The following is a 16,792-nucleotide window of genomic DNA, read 5'->3' on the forward strand; positions in this document are numbered from 1 at the left end:
GACGGGACAGGACACTGGGGAGCCGGAACACCCGGACACCAAACAGCAGCACCGCGGCGCGAGGGAACGATAAACACCGGGACAGTGGGACAACAGCACCGCCACGGGGGCTGGCATCGGGACACCGGCACAGCAGCGCTCACCGTGGGAGCAGCCTTCTCTCTGCCCTGCCTTCTCACCTACCCCTGTCCTATGTCACCTGCTCTGCCCGATGTCACCTACCCCTCTACTGACACCTAGCCCTGCCTTGTCCCCCTGCTCTGCTGCCTCCTCCTGGTTGCCTGTCACTCCATCCCTCCCCAAGTCCCTGCATCCCTGCCTAAGCCACCCAGCCCTGCCCATATCACCCAGTCCTCACCCCCATCACCCAGCCCTACCCCTGCCACCACATCTGTGCCCTGTGTCACTGCATTTGTGTGCCTTGTCACTGTCCCCCTGGGCTCCTGACGGCAGCTTCATGGACCATGATCTGCTGGTCCCAGCAGGATAAGCAGGGCAGAGGCAGTGCCACCAAGGGACTATGCAATGGCCACAGCAGGGCTGTCAACCCCAATCCATGGCTGGGGCAAGGACATAGAACTAGGACATCATCCCCAGGACATTCCCCCATCGTTTGGAGGAAAACCCAAGGAGCACTCAGATCAAGGTTTTGCCTTTCCTATTGGAAGGTGTCTCCTTGGAGTGATGAGAGCAATGCTCAGCCCAAAAAGGGACATTTCTCACCCTGGCTCCCAGTTCATTGGGGGAATTTCTTTTCCCAAGTTTTCCCAGATGGCAGGGAAATTTCCAGGCCCAAGCAAACAGCCACATTTGAGGTTTGTCACCGGCTCCAGGGCAGCCTGCCCAACGCAAGCGTTGCCACGGCTACTGGGGGGGGGGGGGAGGGGGGAGAAGGGAACTGATATATCCAGATCCAGTGTGAAGGCTCTGCCGATGGAAGTGCTTCAGGGATGTAATTGGATGCAGGGATGTAATTGGCAGCAGGTAGCTGCTGTAGTACCAGCACTGGTGCCTCTTGGCTGGAAGAAAAGGGGGTGCTCAGTGCTCCCTTAATGTCAGAGGGAGCAGGCGTGGAGAGTGGAAGGGCTCACTGCCACGGAGGTGGCCCCAAGCCTCAGTCTAACACCATAGGAAGCTGGAGCAGGGCAGGATGCCTCACTCTGGATATGAGACAGAGAGCAAGGGGATGGCTCCTTCTTCCTGCACAGCACAGCCTTCAAGCACACACAGGGACACTCAAAGGGTGTACTAGATATTCAGCTGACATTTACTGAAGTCTGGCATGGAGATGAGCCCCCAGATCTTTTTCTTATTATTGGAGCATGATTTTCCCCAGCAGAACCCATTTCTTTGCTGTCCCACTCCCTCCAGAGCAAAGTTTTCCTGGAGCTGAGGGTAGACACTCACTGCCACTGCAGGATTTAAGGACATGTCCCCAACTGTGCTTGGGCAGCGGAGAGAAGGGGCTCAGGGGTTCCCCTTACTGGTTCATCACCCAGTCTGCAGGGAGCAGAGCCCTAACTCACAGCAGGGGTCGCCCTGGGTCAACAACCCATCACAATCACGCTGCTCCAGGACATCCGGTTCTGCTGCTGAAGACCCGAAGTTGCTTCAATTTGGCAGCTAAAAGCCTGCCATCTCCCTGCATGGGTGTCCAGGCATAGCCAGCGGCTGAAGGGGATGTCCCCTCTGCTGAAGAACAGTTTGGATGGTTTCCTCTAGCCTTCACCTGTGTCCTGGCTCTTAAACTAGCTCCTAGCTGCAAGTGCCATCAGATTTTGGAAAGAATAGACTGTTTCACTGCTTCCAGTGTCAGGCTTTAATTCAGCAACAAACCGAGACCATCTCACTGCTGTGCCCTGCATTGCTCCCCCTTGCTCTGCCTATTCAGCATGGCAGGGAAGAGCTTAATTCCTTCCAGCATATGATATCCCAGCAATGAAAATCTTAAGCTTTTGAAAAGTACACAAAATAACCCCAAACCCAAAATATCCCACCATCAGAGCAGAAACCCCTTGATTCAACAGCAGGTTTTCAGTAAAGAGAAACCTCTAAGGAAATATTGGTTACTTGAAGCTTAGCATATGTTCAGCTGCTGAGCTGAGAAAGATAACAGAGTTTTTAAAAGCTTTCTGGTTTGCCTTTATGTAGAAAAGAGTGCAAATGTGAAAAAAAAGAGCCTGGGAAACCAAGCCTAGCAAAGGAAACGGGATGGGTCTCACAGTCACATCTTTTAGGGAGACTGCAGGGTTGTGTCTCAGATAACAGCAGATTTTTACTTAAAAACACATGGGTGAGGGACCTGGGGGGATTTAGTCTGGAGAAGGCTCAGAGGGGACCTTATCGCTATCTACAACTGCCTGAAAGGAGGTTGTAATGAGGTGGGGGTCAGGCTCTTCTCCCACGTAACAAGCGATAGGATAGGAGGAAACAGCCTCAAGCTGCACCAGGGGAGGTTTAGACTGGAAACGAGGAACAATTTCTTCCCCAAAGGGTGGTCAGGCATTGGAACAGGCTGCACAGGGCAGTGGTGGAGTCACCTTCCCTGGAAGTGCTTACAAACCATGCAGATGAGGCCCTTTGTGACATGGCTTAGTGGTGGCCTTGGCAGTGCTGGGGAACAGTTGGACTTGATGATCTTAAAGGTGTTTTCCAACCTCATTGATTCTGTGATTTCATGATATTGTCCAGCCAAGGGTTGGATCAGATGTTTTTCCTCTTGCTATCACCCTTTTATGTGAATCACAGACAAGGGCATCACTAGAACATCTCCACCTTCTCCAGGGGTCTGGAAGCAGCAGGACCTCATGACCTGAGAAATTTTCTGCGGATTGATGAGGAAGGAAAAGGAAAGGGCTGGCTCACAGAACCATGGCTGTGAGGGACAGAGAGAAGGTGGAGCTGTGCCAGCTTTGCCCACACTGAACAAGGCTTCCATGGGTCCCCCTGCCATGGGTATGGCATCAAGGGAATGCCTACAGTGGTGGCATTCACTAAGCAGGCAGCACCTGAGCTTATTGGTACCCCCGGTACCAGGATCAGTCATGCAATTTGGGGTTCTTTTTGGACTTTCCACTTTTTTTTAGCTTTTTATGCATCTTCCAATTTACTCCTATAACCACAACAACTTGAATTTCAGCAGTAGATAAATGGCACAGAATACAGGAACAAAAAAACCCTGAGGTTGTCTAAAAATCTACTAATTTCAGCCATGGATGCTGCCAGAAAGCAGCAAGAGCACTAAATAAAAAGCACAGTACCAAACAAACCATGTCCTGCCTCCAGCACAGATGACCTGCTGCACTGGCACTGCCACAGCCCATCACACCTTTCAGCTGCTCAAGAATTAGTTGTAATCCTTTGGTCCTCCAGGGGTTTTTTTCCAAGAGTTCCTCGGCTTAGTGGGATCAGTAAGAAATACCTGTGCAAAGCACTAGGGAAATGCTGGTCCTGCTGATGCTGAGCTTTGAGCCCTGGTCCCTCAGGGCTGCCCTTCAGCGTAGGGGTTGGATACAGGTGTATAGCCAAGCAACTCCTTCCTTCCTAGCCCATGGTATTGGCATAGCAAACAAAAACAGTTTCAGGAGCACAGCAGGTTTTATATCCTCCCAGTTTCTCCTTCTCTGCTTGGCATCACTGTATGTCAGCATTTGAAATGCATTAGCAGTAAAAAACACCTAACAGTTGGATTAAGAGTATCTCCAAAGCCAGATGACCCCTCTCTCCCCCTAAACCATGGCAAGACTCCTTCCAAAGTGCCCAGGGCATCTTCCATTTCATTTCAGGGATAAAATCAGGATATTCATGCAGAGTCTGAACTGCACAAGTTGCCCTTGCACTGCAGAAAGAAGAGCCCTCAAGTGTTTAAGAGTTGAAATGCTATTTACAAAATAGTTCTTTTAAACCAGACACACTTTGCCATAGATTTCATCACAGGGCAATGTTCAGGTCAAGTTTTTAGCTGTATTTAAGTTGCATTTGGGTACAAGTGCATGGTAGGGGTTCCACACTGCCTCTGGCACAGCTGGAGCAGACCCAGCAGAACAAAAGCAGGTGCTGAGCTCCTCATCAGCGCAACAGCAGATGTTTTGGATGCTTCCCTTCACATTGCACAGCAGATGTTTTGGATGCTTCCCTTCACACTGCAGTCCAGCTTGACGAGCTAATGAATGGAGGCTGCTCAAACCCCAGCCTCAGCTACTCTGCCTGCTCTCTAGCTGCACAGCTGCCTTCCGCTCATCCTTGAGAGACTCTGTATTTACCAAGTATTACATGAATATAGAGCACCATTTTCTAGGAAGGGGAAATTACTTGCTTTCTCTCTACCCTGTAACAAGCCCATACTGGGAACAAGTCTGAAAAGGGAGCTGGTAAAAGGGGGACCTTCTTGCTCTGCACATCTGCCACTTTTCATATTTCACTGCTTTCACAGCCACTATTGAGGAGCACTTCAGTGCTGCTAGATCTGAAAAGCTTCATGGAAAAAAGAGGTGGACTTTCTTTCCCTTCACATACTACCACCAAAGGTCTGGTCTCTGAGACTGTCTTGACAGTCAAACCCACCAAATAGGAAGAGCTGTTGTCTCAGAGGGTTCCTCCAAGTGCCAGGAGCTGCTGATCAAGTGACTTGGCTAGTGAGTAGAGCACAGGCAAGGAATACTTCCTCTTCACAAGCCCTCAAGACCAGTCTGGGCAGATTCTTGTTGGGTCTGAGCACAGGTAGCCCTGCCCAGAAGAGAAGGGAATAGAGTGGCCAATCCAAGGTTTCTCCTGTACCTGAAGTGCTACCATTTAATGAAAAACACACATGGCACAACTCTATTCCTCCTGGAGGTAACTTCTGCATTGTTAATACAACAGCTCACACTACTAATTGCAGCATAAGGGCTTCAAGCAAATATCCATCTGGAATAAAAATTCACCAGGCCACAATGTCCTAAACAAATGTCACGGAAGGCTGAAGGCTGTGATGGAGAGCAAGTATCAGTGGTAAACAACTGATCTGCTAAATTTAGGAAGGCAGACTGGAGCTCTCCATGACCAGTTAGGTGTCTTCCGTTCAGACCACTGTGTCAGCTGAAAACATTTAGCTATGACAGTGATGGGCTTTACAGAGAGCTCCAAGATAAATGAAGGGAAAAAGGTTACCTAAAAATTACAGTCACTGTTTTACATCCAGCTGCATCCACAGCTTAGCTTGACCTTTGGGCAACAATAACACACCGTCCTGGTGCTATTCACCTTTCCTTGATAGACTATCACCACACTGGTAAAAAAGATCATGGTGGTCTCTCCTGTTTGTCTTTTACTCACTGCTAGGCTCAATTTCTTTACGTAAGGAGACTGGGATAGTCAGAAAGATATCATACCTGTTCCAAAATAATCCCCACTGTAATCTCACATCATTAAACCCCACAAACCATTGGTGTTCCAACACAAACCTGGTGCTTCAGGGACTGCAGCAGGGCAAAGCTGGGGTAAAACACTGGATCAAACTGATCTCCGCATTGAGACACCAAAAGGTAACTGGTATCCAGTGCAACTGGCCCAAGCTGCTGATCTCCAAGGCATTCAGAAACAGAAGGAACAAAACCAGGCGAAGCTGGACCTGGATCCTGTTTCCAGCTTGGCCAATTATACATGGTGCATGGATAAGTCATGCTGCTTTCACCCCCCTCAAAAAGGGGCAACAAGGCCCAAAACGGAGCAGAGAGGTGTGAGGGGATGCTGGCAGCGGGCTCTGGCAGCCAGTCATGAAGAGCCAAGAAGAGGGTAAAGAGAGGGCTTTTGGGGGATGCCTTCTGGGATGGAAAGGGAACACCAACCCACACACGGGGATGCAGTGTTTTCCCAAGCTGGAAAAATCATCTGCAATTATAGAATCATAGAATGGTTTGGTCTGGAAAGGACCTTGAGATCACCTAGTTCCAATCCCCTGCCATGGGCAGGGATGCCTCACACTAGACCATGTCACCTAAGGCTCTGTCCAGCCTGGCCTTGAACACTGCCAGGGATGGGGCATTCACCACTTCTCTGCGCAATCCATGCCAGTGCCTCACCACCCTCACAATAAATAACTTTCCTTATATCGAACTTGAACTTCCCCTGTTTAAGTGTAAATATATTACCCCTTGTCCTGTTGCTGCAGTCACTGACAGAAGAATCCCTCTCCGGCATCCTTCATCTGCTTTGCAGCATGGCTTGTATCCAGGTCCTCACCCAAAACTCAGTCTTTTGTGGTCTTCCACTGGCTTCAGATCAGGCCCTACTAAAGCATGCCCAGCAGGCACCAAGCCTTGTGACCCGCTCTCAATCCAGCCCATGAAACAGGGGTAGCAAACACTCAGGGAAGGAGTGTGCTGCGCTGAGAGAGGCTGTACCATGGGCAAGAAATGTCAAACAGCTCTGCAGCAGAATGATGGGGGAGCTGGAGCTCACAGCACCAAGGGGCTCATTGCTGATGTGGGCTTGGGAATCTGTCAGAGGTCCAACTCTGTTTGTGTCCCAGAAAGCCATTTTGGTCACTGGCTACTAACAAGGGGATCAGTCTGGCAAAATGCAAAACAAGCCTCTGCACCTGAACAGCTAAAGCACAGGTACAAACAGGTCTATTCAACATCAGACAACAGTCTCACCAACACCATTTGCTAGTGTTCACACATTAGGATACAAATGACAAAAGGGTGGAGGTCACAGAGGGTTTGTGCTTTCCCCCAGTTTGCCAAGGAGGCGTGTGACCAGTTTCTGCAAGGCTTCAGCCCGGACCACCGAGATGCGCAGCACTTCCTCATGGTTGGCTTTCTCTTGACTGTTGTAGCTCATCACCACCTTGTTTGTGATGAGGGAGATCCCAAGAATGCGAAGCCCGCAGTGCCTGGCTACAATTACTTCTGGGATGGTGCTCATGCCTATGGTAGGAGATAAAAGGACCAGGATGAGTCAGGATTTCCACCAAACCAAGATCTCTCCAAGGCTGCACACCACAATCCTACCTACAGCACATGCCCTTGTCTCATATACCTCCAGCTCTCTAATTCTGAGCTATGTAAAGCATAAAGGCTGTAACAGCTGCAGCACTACAGTTAAAACCCTGTTCAGCTTAAGAAACCTCAAACATTTGATTTCTGTGTGCTACATCTCTCTCCCAAGATGTGAGAGACTGCCGGCAGCCTTGCTAAGAGAAATACTGATGTGCTGTGTCATTTGGCTCTTCCTCAGCTAAAAAAGCCACCACAAATAAGCCTTTGTGGGAAGCTGAGCTCCCTTCTTCAACGAATCTACAGATTATTGATGACCAAGCTTCCATGAGCCAGGGGTCAAGCTGGAGGAATCATACGGATCTTGTGAAATACCGTCCCCACCTCTGCAGTCCTGCGTCCAGCTCTGGGGCAACAACACAAGAGGGATGTGGCAAGTCCATAGGAAGCCACGGAGATGCTCCAGGACTGGAGCACCTCTGCTCTGGAGCCAGGCTGAGAGAGCTGGGCTTGTTCAGCATGGAGAAGAGAAGGCTCCAAGAAGACCTTGGAGCAGCTCCAGTGCTTAAAGGGACTACAAGAAATCTGTAGAGGGGCTTTCGGACAAGGGCCTGTAGGGACAGGACAAGGGGGAATGGCTTTAACCTGACAGAGGGGAGATTGAGATGAGATCTTAGGCACAAGTGCTTCCCTGTGAGGGTGCTGAGGCCATGGCAGAGGTTGCCCAGAGAAGCTGTGGCTGCCCCATCCCTGACAGTGTTCAAGGCCAGGTTGGACAGGGCTTGGGGCAACTTGGTCTAGTGGAAGGTGTCTCTGCCCATGGCAGGGGGTTGGAACTGGATGAGCTTTAAGCTCCCTTCCAACCCAAAACATTCTAGGTTTGAGTTCTATGGTTCTATGGTAGAATGGTTCAAACCATTCTATGATCTTCTTACATTCCATACCTGCTATTGGGAAGATATCTGTAATGACCATTCCTAAACAATCAAGACTTACAGAGGGTTGCTTTGTAGGGAAGGGAAACAGTGAAAATCTTTAGCATCAGGATTAAAAAAAAAAAAAAAAAAGAATATGACTATTTCAGATTGGGCCCACTCAGTCCTGCTGAAGCTGAGCTCTGAGAATGGGAAATAAAACATCATGACGATCGGATCCCTGTCCTGGGCAGCCATAAGCATAGGAGCTTTCTGCAGATCCACCCTAGGAGCTGCACTAAGACACTGCAAAACTAAGCAGAAACACAGAGCTCATTCTCTGGGCCCAGGAGACTTAGACAGTCAAAGACTGAAGAAACTCAGTGTTGAGCAGAATTGTTCAATTCATGTGCCCAACTAACCTTCTCAGCCCAGGCATCTTACCTACAGCATCTGCTCCCAGTGCCTGCAGCACACGGCACTCAGCAATGGTTTCATACGAGGGACCAGCCAGCTGGCAGTACACTCCTTCTCGGGTGAAGCCTATAAAGCCCAGCTCCTGAGCACTCTCCATTGCCAGGCCAAGCAGCTCTTGTCCATAAGCATCTGACATGCAGGGAAACCTCACTCCAAACCTGCAAATCAGGAATGGGCACAGCCATGAGATATTGCTACTGCTACCTTCCCTCCATCAGAGTTCCTGGATGCTCATCCTTTAGAGAAGTGGGAAATGTAAAAAGCAGAGCTGCCATGGATGCAATCTCTCTCATTCCAGCTTCACCATCAGGTAATTCTGCCATCATGGCGTTCCTCCTAGATCTAATCACTCAAAACACTCAGTGTGCAGAGGTTATGACTGTTGGAAGGTCTGGCACTGCTTTCCTACTGCACCAACCCTGCTGGAATGGTCTTCCAAAAGACTTCCATCTCCAGGGAGCACCAATGGCTAGTTCTCTCTCCACAGTAACTACCTGTGGTGGCTTTTAAACCTTGCTCATCAGACAGCTGCTGCTCTTTGCTTCTCCTGCACAAGAGCTTGCAGACAGGGTCCCTGTAGCATCAAGGCACAAAAAACAGCCCAGTGGGAGGGTTTGAGCAGGGCTTGATGGAGTACCATCAAACTAAAGTTACCATAATTAGGGCTCATGGCAGCAGGCAGCTACATAACCAGGCTCACAGCAAGGATGCCCTGTACCACAGCAGGCAGTGCTGACACTGACAGCCGTATGCTTGAAACAAAGAATTGGATGCACTGGACAAATCAGATGATATTTGGATCTTTCCCCTTTACTGTTTACATTAGACCAGTTTGAAGGGACTTCAAGGAAAGTTTTTCTTTGGAAGATAAACCAAGTTTCATAGTCAGAAAATACATCCCAGGAAAGAGCATCCACTTCTGCATTTGATTCCTGGCATAACAAAATCACACCAAGCACAAGCTTGGAAACTTCCTTAGAATGGAAGTACAATTCAATTGCCCATTTGAGATGCCCATCCAGAGTATGCATCCATCCTATAGGTCTTTATTGCATTTACCAGCCCCAGAGAATGGGTATGAGATACTCAGCAGAATGTCAGATGGTTTTAGATGTCTGTGTTTAGACTACAGCATCCCATTTGGAGTGTCATCCCTTGTAAGGAAATGGAAAGAGAAGCACATGTTGGAGCTCCAAGGCCACATTTTAGGTAGCCTCCATCCTGTGCTTCAAGGCTGGGTCTTTTGCTTCCTTTGGGTCTTAAGATGACAGCTCAGTCCTGCTCCTGACTGAGTGAATCCTATAGTTGACGCAAGGAGAGCAGAAGTAGATGGCAAAGACTGACATGCTGCTGCTGAGGAAATATAGAAAATAAGCTGCTAGCCATGTTCACCACCCCAGTTCCATAGGAGTGGACCAGTCACTCATTTCGGCTATTAAATCTCCTGCTTGTTTCCATATTTTTCCAGCTGAATGTTTAGGGCAGTAGGTGGCTTGTTTTATATGAATTAAGTATTGCATAAACAAAATAAAACTTTCCCGTTTGGTCTGAAGTAGTAACTACTTATAACCATGAAAATAGCTTCTCTTTCCTGAAGGGAGGCCAGCAATGCAGAAGCCAATCTCCAATTCATTAAAGTCAGTCCTCAGATTCTTGCAGGACATTCCCTTTCCACTTCATATTGTGTCTGGTTTTACCTTGTTGTGCTTGAGCCCTTCCTGGTAGCTGAGCTGGACTGGATTTTAGGAGAAGTTTGCTCTGCTAAAGCTCTGCAGTACTTTGAAAGCTGATTCACAAAGACCTTTAGCCTATTTTGGTCAGCAGGACAAAAGTCACCTTACAGAGCACTGCAGTCTTCACCAGGAAGCTGCTTTGGAGGGGCAACACCACAGCTATGCTTCCTTTGAATGCTGTCCAGGTGCAATTGATTAGTATTTCTCCCCCTGTTCCACAGCAATTACGCAAGTCCAGATAGCTTTAAAAACTCCTCCATGTGGCCTCTGTGCTTTTCATCATTCTTTCCTTCAAACCACACCGATACCTATGAAGATGTAAAGATGATCCTCTTCAGATGGTTACTGGTCTCCTGACATCTGAACATTAGATAGAACAATAGAACATTATCTCTGAGGCAGTTGCTAGCACCTTTCCTATTTCTTCAGAAATAGGAACCAGCTCTGGCATTACATCCAGAAGGAACTGATTGTAAAAGGAAGCCAGGCAGACCACCTTGTCCTTGGACAGAACTTTTTGGAAAGATCCCAGGAAGGTCCAGATGCCTGTCCTGTAAATATGTTCTTTTTACAAAGGCAGCAACCCAATAACAGATTTAACCATCTTGTTATTTAAGCTCACTATTTTCTCATAAACTACCACCTCCTTCACCCATTCTCTGACTTCACACACCTGGCTTTCATCTGGCTTCTCTCCTGCCAGCTTGTTAGGAAATAATTCTTGCTATTCTTACCACCTTTTCACAGTCCAGCCTCTTTCCTTCCATAAAGCTCTTGACAGCCTTGGATCATTACTGCTTACATTTTGAGTCCCATGACATTTGATGTGCTCTCCTTTCCTCAGCCTGAGTCTCCAGCGGATGTATCCTCATGCTCTTTTTAGCCCCATAAGAGTGCCAAGGGGCTTCTTGTAAACACTGGTCCATCTGTTCCTCCTCACTGCTATGACCTTGAGGGTACTGGTTGCCTTCCACCCTACCAGTCTGAAAGGTACCTTTGAAAGTGATTTTAGGATAATGGATTAATTCTGGCAAAGACCTCAAGGTCATCTAGTCCAACCTTCTGCTCTAAGCAACTTATGTCTGGTGGCAACAGCAGTCCAGGGGTGAGGATGTGTCACAAGACCCTCTGTGCCCCATCCATAGGGTAAAGATCCTACTACACAGCTACTATAGGAAACCTGATTTCCCAGCTGAACCAGCAGCAGGTCAATCTCAGATCTAGAGGTCTCTTACGAAGCTGACAATACAACGGCCTCTCAGACTGCTGCCTTCAGTGAATACATGTTAACAAAGGCACCCCAGTTTAATGACCTGGCTACGAAGGTGGTTATCAGAAGTTTAGAATTTTTATTTTTGCTCTGAGATCAGCTTACTGCCTGGCCTTTCTTGTATCAGTTCCATCACACCAGAAATGGCTGTTGATAAATGCAGGCTGGAGACTGCAGTTCAGACTGCTCAATTATGAGGAATTAGCACAGAGAGGGACTGACAAGAAGAGACAGAAGCAGGTCTCTACAGCAGATGGTACGGCTGGCCATGTCAGGAGAGGGATCAAAAGCCTTCTTTCATAAAACAAAACCTTCTGGAAGCTTGCTTATAAATTCCTTAGAGGCTTGCAAGAGTAAGAAACAGCAAGGAAGGGTGCTTGGGGCAGGCAGGGCAGGTGACACAGCACACAAACCTACTGCTTTTGCTTTAACTTTTCTCTTGTGTGTACCTGGAGCCGCACTCTACCTCTCAGTAAACACTTGCCAGCAGGCAGAGCTGGCAGTCCTAGCCTGCAGCCAGAGGTAGCAGAGCTGATGTCTTCTTACCTGTCATCATTTGGCCCACGCAGTGGATTCTGCCCTCCCAAGCCAAACATGCTGATGTGATCTCTAATGAACATGATGTCCCCCACTTGGAAGTCGGGATTCAGTCCCCCAGCAGCATTTGTGACAATCAAGATCTCCACCCCGAAGAGAAACAAGACCCTGATGGGAAAAGTAACCTGCAAGAGCCAGAGGCATATATGCCATGAGTATCAAAATTAGTAGATAGCTACTGCTACATCAGAATTATCACAACTTGTGGATAGCATTCATAATGCAAAGAAGGCTCTACATAAGGCTACAAGAAGACAAAACTTTCTCCAATTTTAAATATTCCTCTAATTTTAATAGAAAGAATTTTAGTGTTTTTTTAAACATAGTAAAACCTGTTTTTTAAATTAAAACCATTAAAATTAAAGCCTATATTTCCTACAGTTTCATTAAGGTCAAATAAACATCACACAAAAAACCAAACCAAACCAAAACCCTAACATGCAGATAGTTTTTCCTTGCTGCCAAGGTCTTGCAGAAATCAATCCACTGTGCTGACTGAAGTACCTAGTTATGCACATGGACTTGTGCATAAGTAGTTAGACTCAACACTACAGCTCAATATTTGAGTGTAATTGATAAACCAGCTTTTTACAGCACTGATGCCATTTTACAGGACCATAAAGTTTTTATTAATTTCATTTTATTCACATGAGTTCACTTTACTGACCTGCTTATCCAAAATTAAGAAACAATTGGGAACTGGAAGAAAAAAGAGAAGTTTGATTTCAAGGAATCAAGAAGGAATCAAGGTATCTGCTACCTCTGAAATGCTAAAGGAGCTGTGAGCAGAAATATTTCCTAACTATGGATATCCCTTCTTTAAGAAATGAGTTAATTTTAATAGACAAACCTAGTTTTGTGTCAAGTGCATTTAAAACAGTTTCTCCCCCCCCACCAAGAAGCTGAGTGGTGCCAAGTATTACAGTTTATATCTGAATGCAAACTGACCTCAGCCACAGGTAAAATCTCAAAGCTACCAAAATAAAACAACAAACAAAACTATCAGCCAGTAAAACAAGATTATTGTGTATATTAATCTGCCTTGTCTGATATACCATTTTCCCCTAAAGTATAGCAGGGCTAGCCACTCTGCATGGCTGCACATCAGCTTCACCTAGCAGAAGCTGCCTACCTCTTGGTTTGAGCTCCCAGTTTTATTTTTTGGGGAGGAATCTCAAATCTAAGCACAATTACAAGACCAATGTAAGTTCATTGCAAGAGGTAACCTCCTGCAGCTAGATATCAAAGCAAGCTGTCACTTTGCATCTTTTACAGCACACCTCCCCCTGAGTGGATGATTTCAAGGAGAACTCACCATGCTGACAGAGTACCCTTCATAATAGTGGAAACGTCCCTGCATACACACACAGGGCTGTCCATTCAGCTCCCCAAAACACCAATCTGCCAAGATGCCCTGCAACTGGAAATTAATATTGCCATTTCAGTTACAGGTCTCAAGGTCTTTGACTTTAGAAGCATTTGTCAGTTGATGATTATGCATTACAGCAGGGCTAAGAGCTGAAAGTCAACTAAATATCATAGCACAGAAATACATATTTTAATTTATTTTTTTACTGTGAACACACATTTCACCAGAGACTGGTTTGCAGACCAATGCCAAGTGGTGCACGTTGACTAATCTTTCTGTAAGGCTGTTGCAGGCTGCCGATGCATGGGATTCTGATGCCCTGGAATGTACTAACCTGTGCTCCGTGGGAAGTGAGGGATGTCCTCATATAGAAAGACTGTCTTGTTATCCAACACATCAGCCAGGCCTCCCAGTCCAGATCCACAGATGATGGCAGTCTTTGGGCACTGGGCAGTGTGGGCACGCAACCAATCTGCTGTTTCCTTACACATCTCATAGCTATTTCTGCAGAAGGAGAACAGGTCAGTGAGGCTATCAACCCATCCAAAGAACAAGCTTCAAAGGATAAGAGTCCTAGAAAGGTGCAAAGAAAAAGAAGTTTCCCTACGACTAAAATAATAGGGGCTTCATTGCTATCACTGAAGAGGTTTTACTTTTAATCTCACATTTTACTCCTGGCCACAGGCAACCATTTGAATCCTCTTTATTAATTTCATTCTACAGTGCTTCCTTTTCGGGCTGGTACCACATATCAAACATTCACCTTCTCAAACCCTTGTGGTTTCAGTCCAGAAGGCTGAACAGATTTTATTCATCCTCTCCCACAGGGTGGGTGGTGGGCCACACCCACAGTCTGATCTTTGTCAAGAGGCTCAATGAGATCAGCTTATGTCAACACAAGTGAAAACCAGGAATTTGTGCTCCTGGGTTTATGTTGTCTGATTTAAGACGGGGACTGCTCAAACACCTTGGCAAAAAAATTGTCTTCCCCAGCACTGAAGCACATTGCTAGAAAGCAGGACAGAAGTTGGCATTGCACAGTCAAGGGAGACGACTTCAATATTTAGGCCTGTCTGTCCAGTATGCATCAGATGCATTAACCAGTTTTGAAACATGGTCAATAGCAGAATAATCCCATAATCCTGTTTCCAACAGAAAAACATAGATACTTTCCAAAAGGCAACACCAAGCCTGATTGCAAACTCTCCTCAAAAGCAAGGGCAGCGATAGCGTTTCTTGTTAGTCACTCAGTCATTACAACTGATGAGTAGAATTCATGACTCTGTAATGTCAGAGTGAACCAGCACAGGTAGGGGCAGCATTTTCTCTGTACAAAAACCTGATCTGCTTATTAAGGGGTGAAAGAATCGGATACTTCAAGGCTGAAGGTAATGTAAAATTGACTGGAAATGCTGACAAGCTGTCACTTCATGAATGTTTCTTATTTTTGGAATCAAGTTTGTTTCCAGAGATGCAAACCTTGGTCATGTTGCGATTCTGCTGTCTGCAGCCTTACAGCACCTACAGGAAAGCTGTCAAAGTGCAGCTCCACACCTTAGGAGGTCTCAGATCACTGATGGAGAGGATCTGACTGTCAATGTGCTGCTGGTTCCTCTGATGATGTATCAGCTATTCAAATAAAGGACCTCAATTCTACTCTTGTTTTAATTTCTTTATACTGACAAGGCAGGTAGTTATAGCACAGGCATCTGCCAGCTAAGTATTTTTTCATCTCCTAGCTGTCTATCTCCTGTTGTAAGGCCTTTCCAATGCCTGATACATCAAACTTGTGCTCTTTGTTACAAACTACAATATTAAAAATACCTGAGTATGTCATAAACCTGCAATCCAGTGAGAAGAAATAACTTCCATAGGCATCACAAAATGAAGAGTCACATTTAGCTGAAATACTTGTCAAAAGAAAAGCCTGGAAATGAGGAAGTTTATTTAGCATAACGTTGTTGAATTTGCCAAGTGTATGAGCACCTCTTGAAATAAGCAAAAGCTACGGAAGTGACATTAATACAGCCTGCACTTAACTGACTATATTATCCCTTCCTCCCAGATAAAAGCTCTAAAAGAGCTTTACATACATTAATGAATGATTCCCACCAATTTCACTGCTGAATCACTGTCAGCCTTACTTAGAAATTAGAGGGAACCAAGAGAATTTAAATGTAACATCTGAGCTTTTGATGTACCTGCAGCAGGCATGCGAACTGAACGAGGTCACAAGGATCTGCTGTTCCTCTTGATCAGTATTTTTTAAGGTGCATCACCTTTGGAAAATAACATGAAAGAAGAGATATTATTCCTGTATCCCCAGAAATTTTAGAAGTGTGAGATGAATCCCATTCAATGCCTGCTGAAGACATTGGGATTGACTGAGCTGTGCCAGGTTTCAGGGAAATATCTTTCCTTTCTGAACAGATGATGTTAAAATATTTCTTAACCAAAGCAGTAGAACTGCAGCTCTCTGTCACTCTCCCTGCCTGAAAGGAGCTTCAGCAGGCTGGCAGGGGCCTTGCAGAGCCCTCTCCATTCCAAAAACTTTGGATACATCAGTGCTGAGAGCACAGTGATGTAAAAATTCATCTGCAGTGCCCTGCTTGCACTGTTTAGTTTTCAGAAATCTTCCACATGCACAGCATCAAAGGGAACTGGCAGGCACAGACAATTCCTGAATGTGAAGGAGATACCTGCTGCTCTAGAGGAACAGAGTGGGAGTTCGACCTGTGGGTCATCAAATGCAATGTTTAGCCTGGAACTGCAAGAACTTTAAGTTTATGCAAGCTTTTTGGCAGCCTGAATTAATACATGTAGCACAAAGTCCCCTATAGCTCCTCCATCTCCAACAATGCACACCTAATAAACAGTGCTCAGTTTGGATTAAATCACAGGATGAGCTGAAAACACAATCCCCTTTATTGTGATTGCCGTCATCCACTGCAGAAACACATCTGCTGCAAAACACAGGACTGTCACCAATGACAGATCTTTTATGGCATATAAAACCCCACCCTCATTATACTTCCAAGATGGCTGAAAGCAAATCCACGTAAAAAGCAGACATATCCAAACAAAGCAAGCAAGCATTATGTTTCAGAGAGGCACATCACCATACATATGTGCAGTGTATGTCTTTCCACACCACCACATTTACCTCTTCTGGGCCATAACTTCTCCCAGGCCATAACCTCTCCCAAGATCACCTGCTCTGCCTTGTACTGCATAATACCAGCACCTGACACAGGCAGACAGCCAGGCTCCTCCTCAATAATAAGATGTTTACCTCTGAGCAGCCTTGTCTGACATTTATTGAGAGCCCAGTAGGAAGAAGACGAAAATAAGGCGAGAAAAAGCGATGCAATTTCACCAGCCCCTTCCAGCTCGGATGTCTGTGCATCCATCCTCTGTTTCACAGCACCTTACCTGTCTTCCTCAGCATAGGCCAT

General features: G+C 46.4%; 1 protein-coding gene across 1 annotated transcript; it reads right to left on the reverse strand.

Annotated features, from left to right (window-relative positions):
- Positions 1-6,690: 6,690 nt before the first annotated feature.
- On the reverse strand, positions 6,691-16,792 carry LOC308232298 (purine nucleoside phosphorylase-like; the record flags this gene model as incomplete). The annotated part of the gene is given in 7 exon segments (XM_080638373.1): positions 6,691-6,908; positions 8,336-8,526; positions 11,918-12,093; positions 13,284-13,361; positions 13,363-13,388; positions 13,672-13,841; positions 16,770-16,792. Coding segments are annotated over 7 exon segments (882 nt in total).

The sequence above is a fragment of the Psittacula echo genome (genome assembly GCF_963264785.1).
Source record: "Psittacula echo genome assembly, chromosome: Z".
Classification (NCBI taxonomy): Eukaryota; Metazoa; Chordata; class Aves; order Psittaciformes; family Psittacidae; genus Psittacula; species Psittacula echo.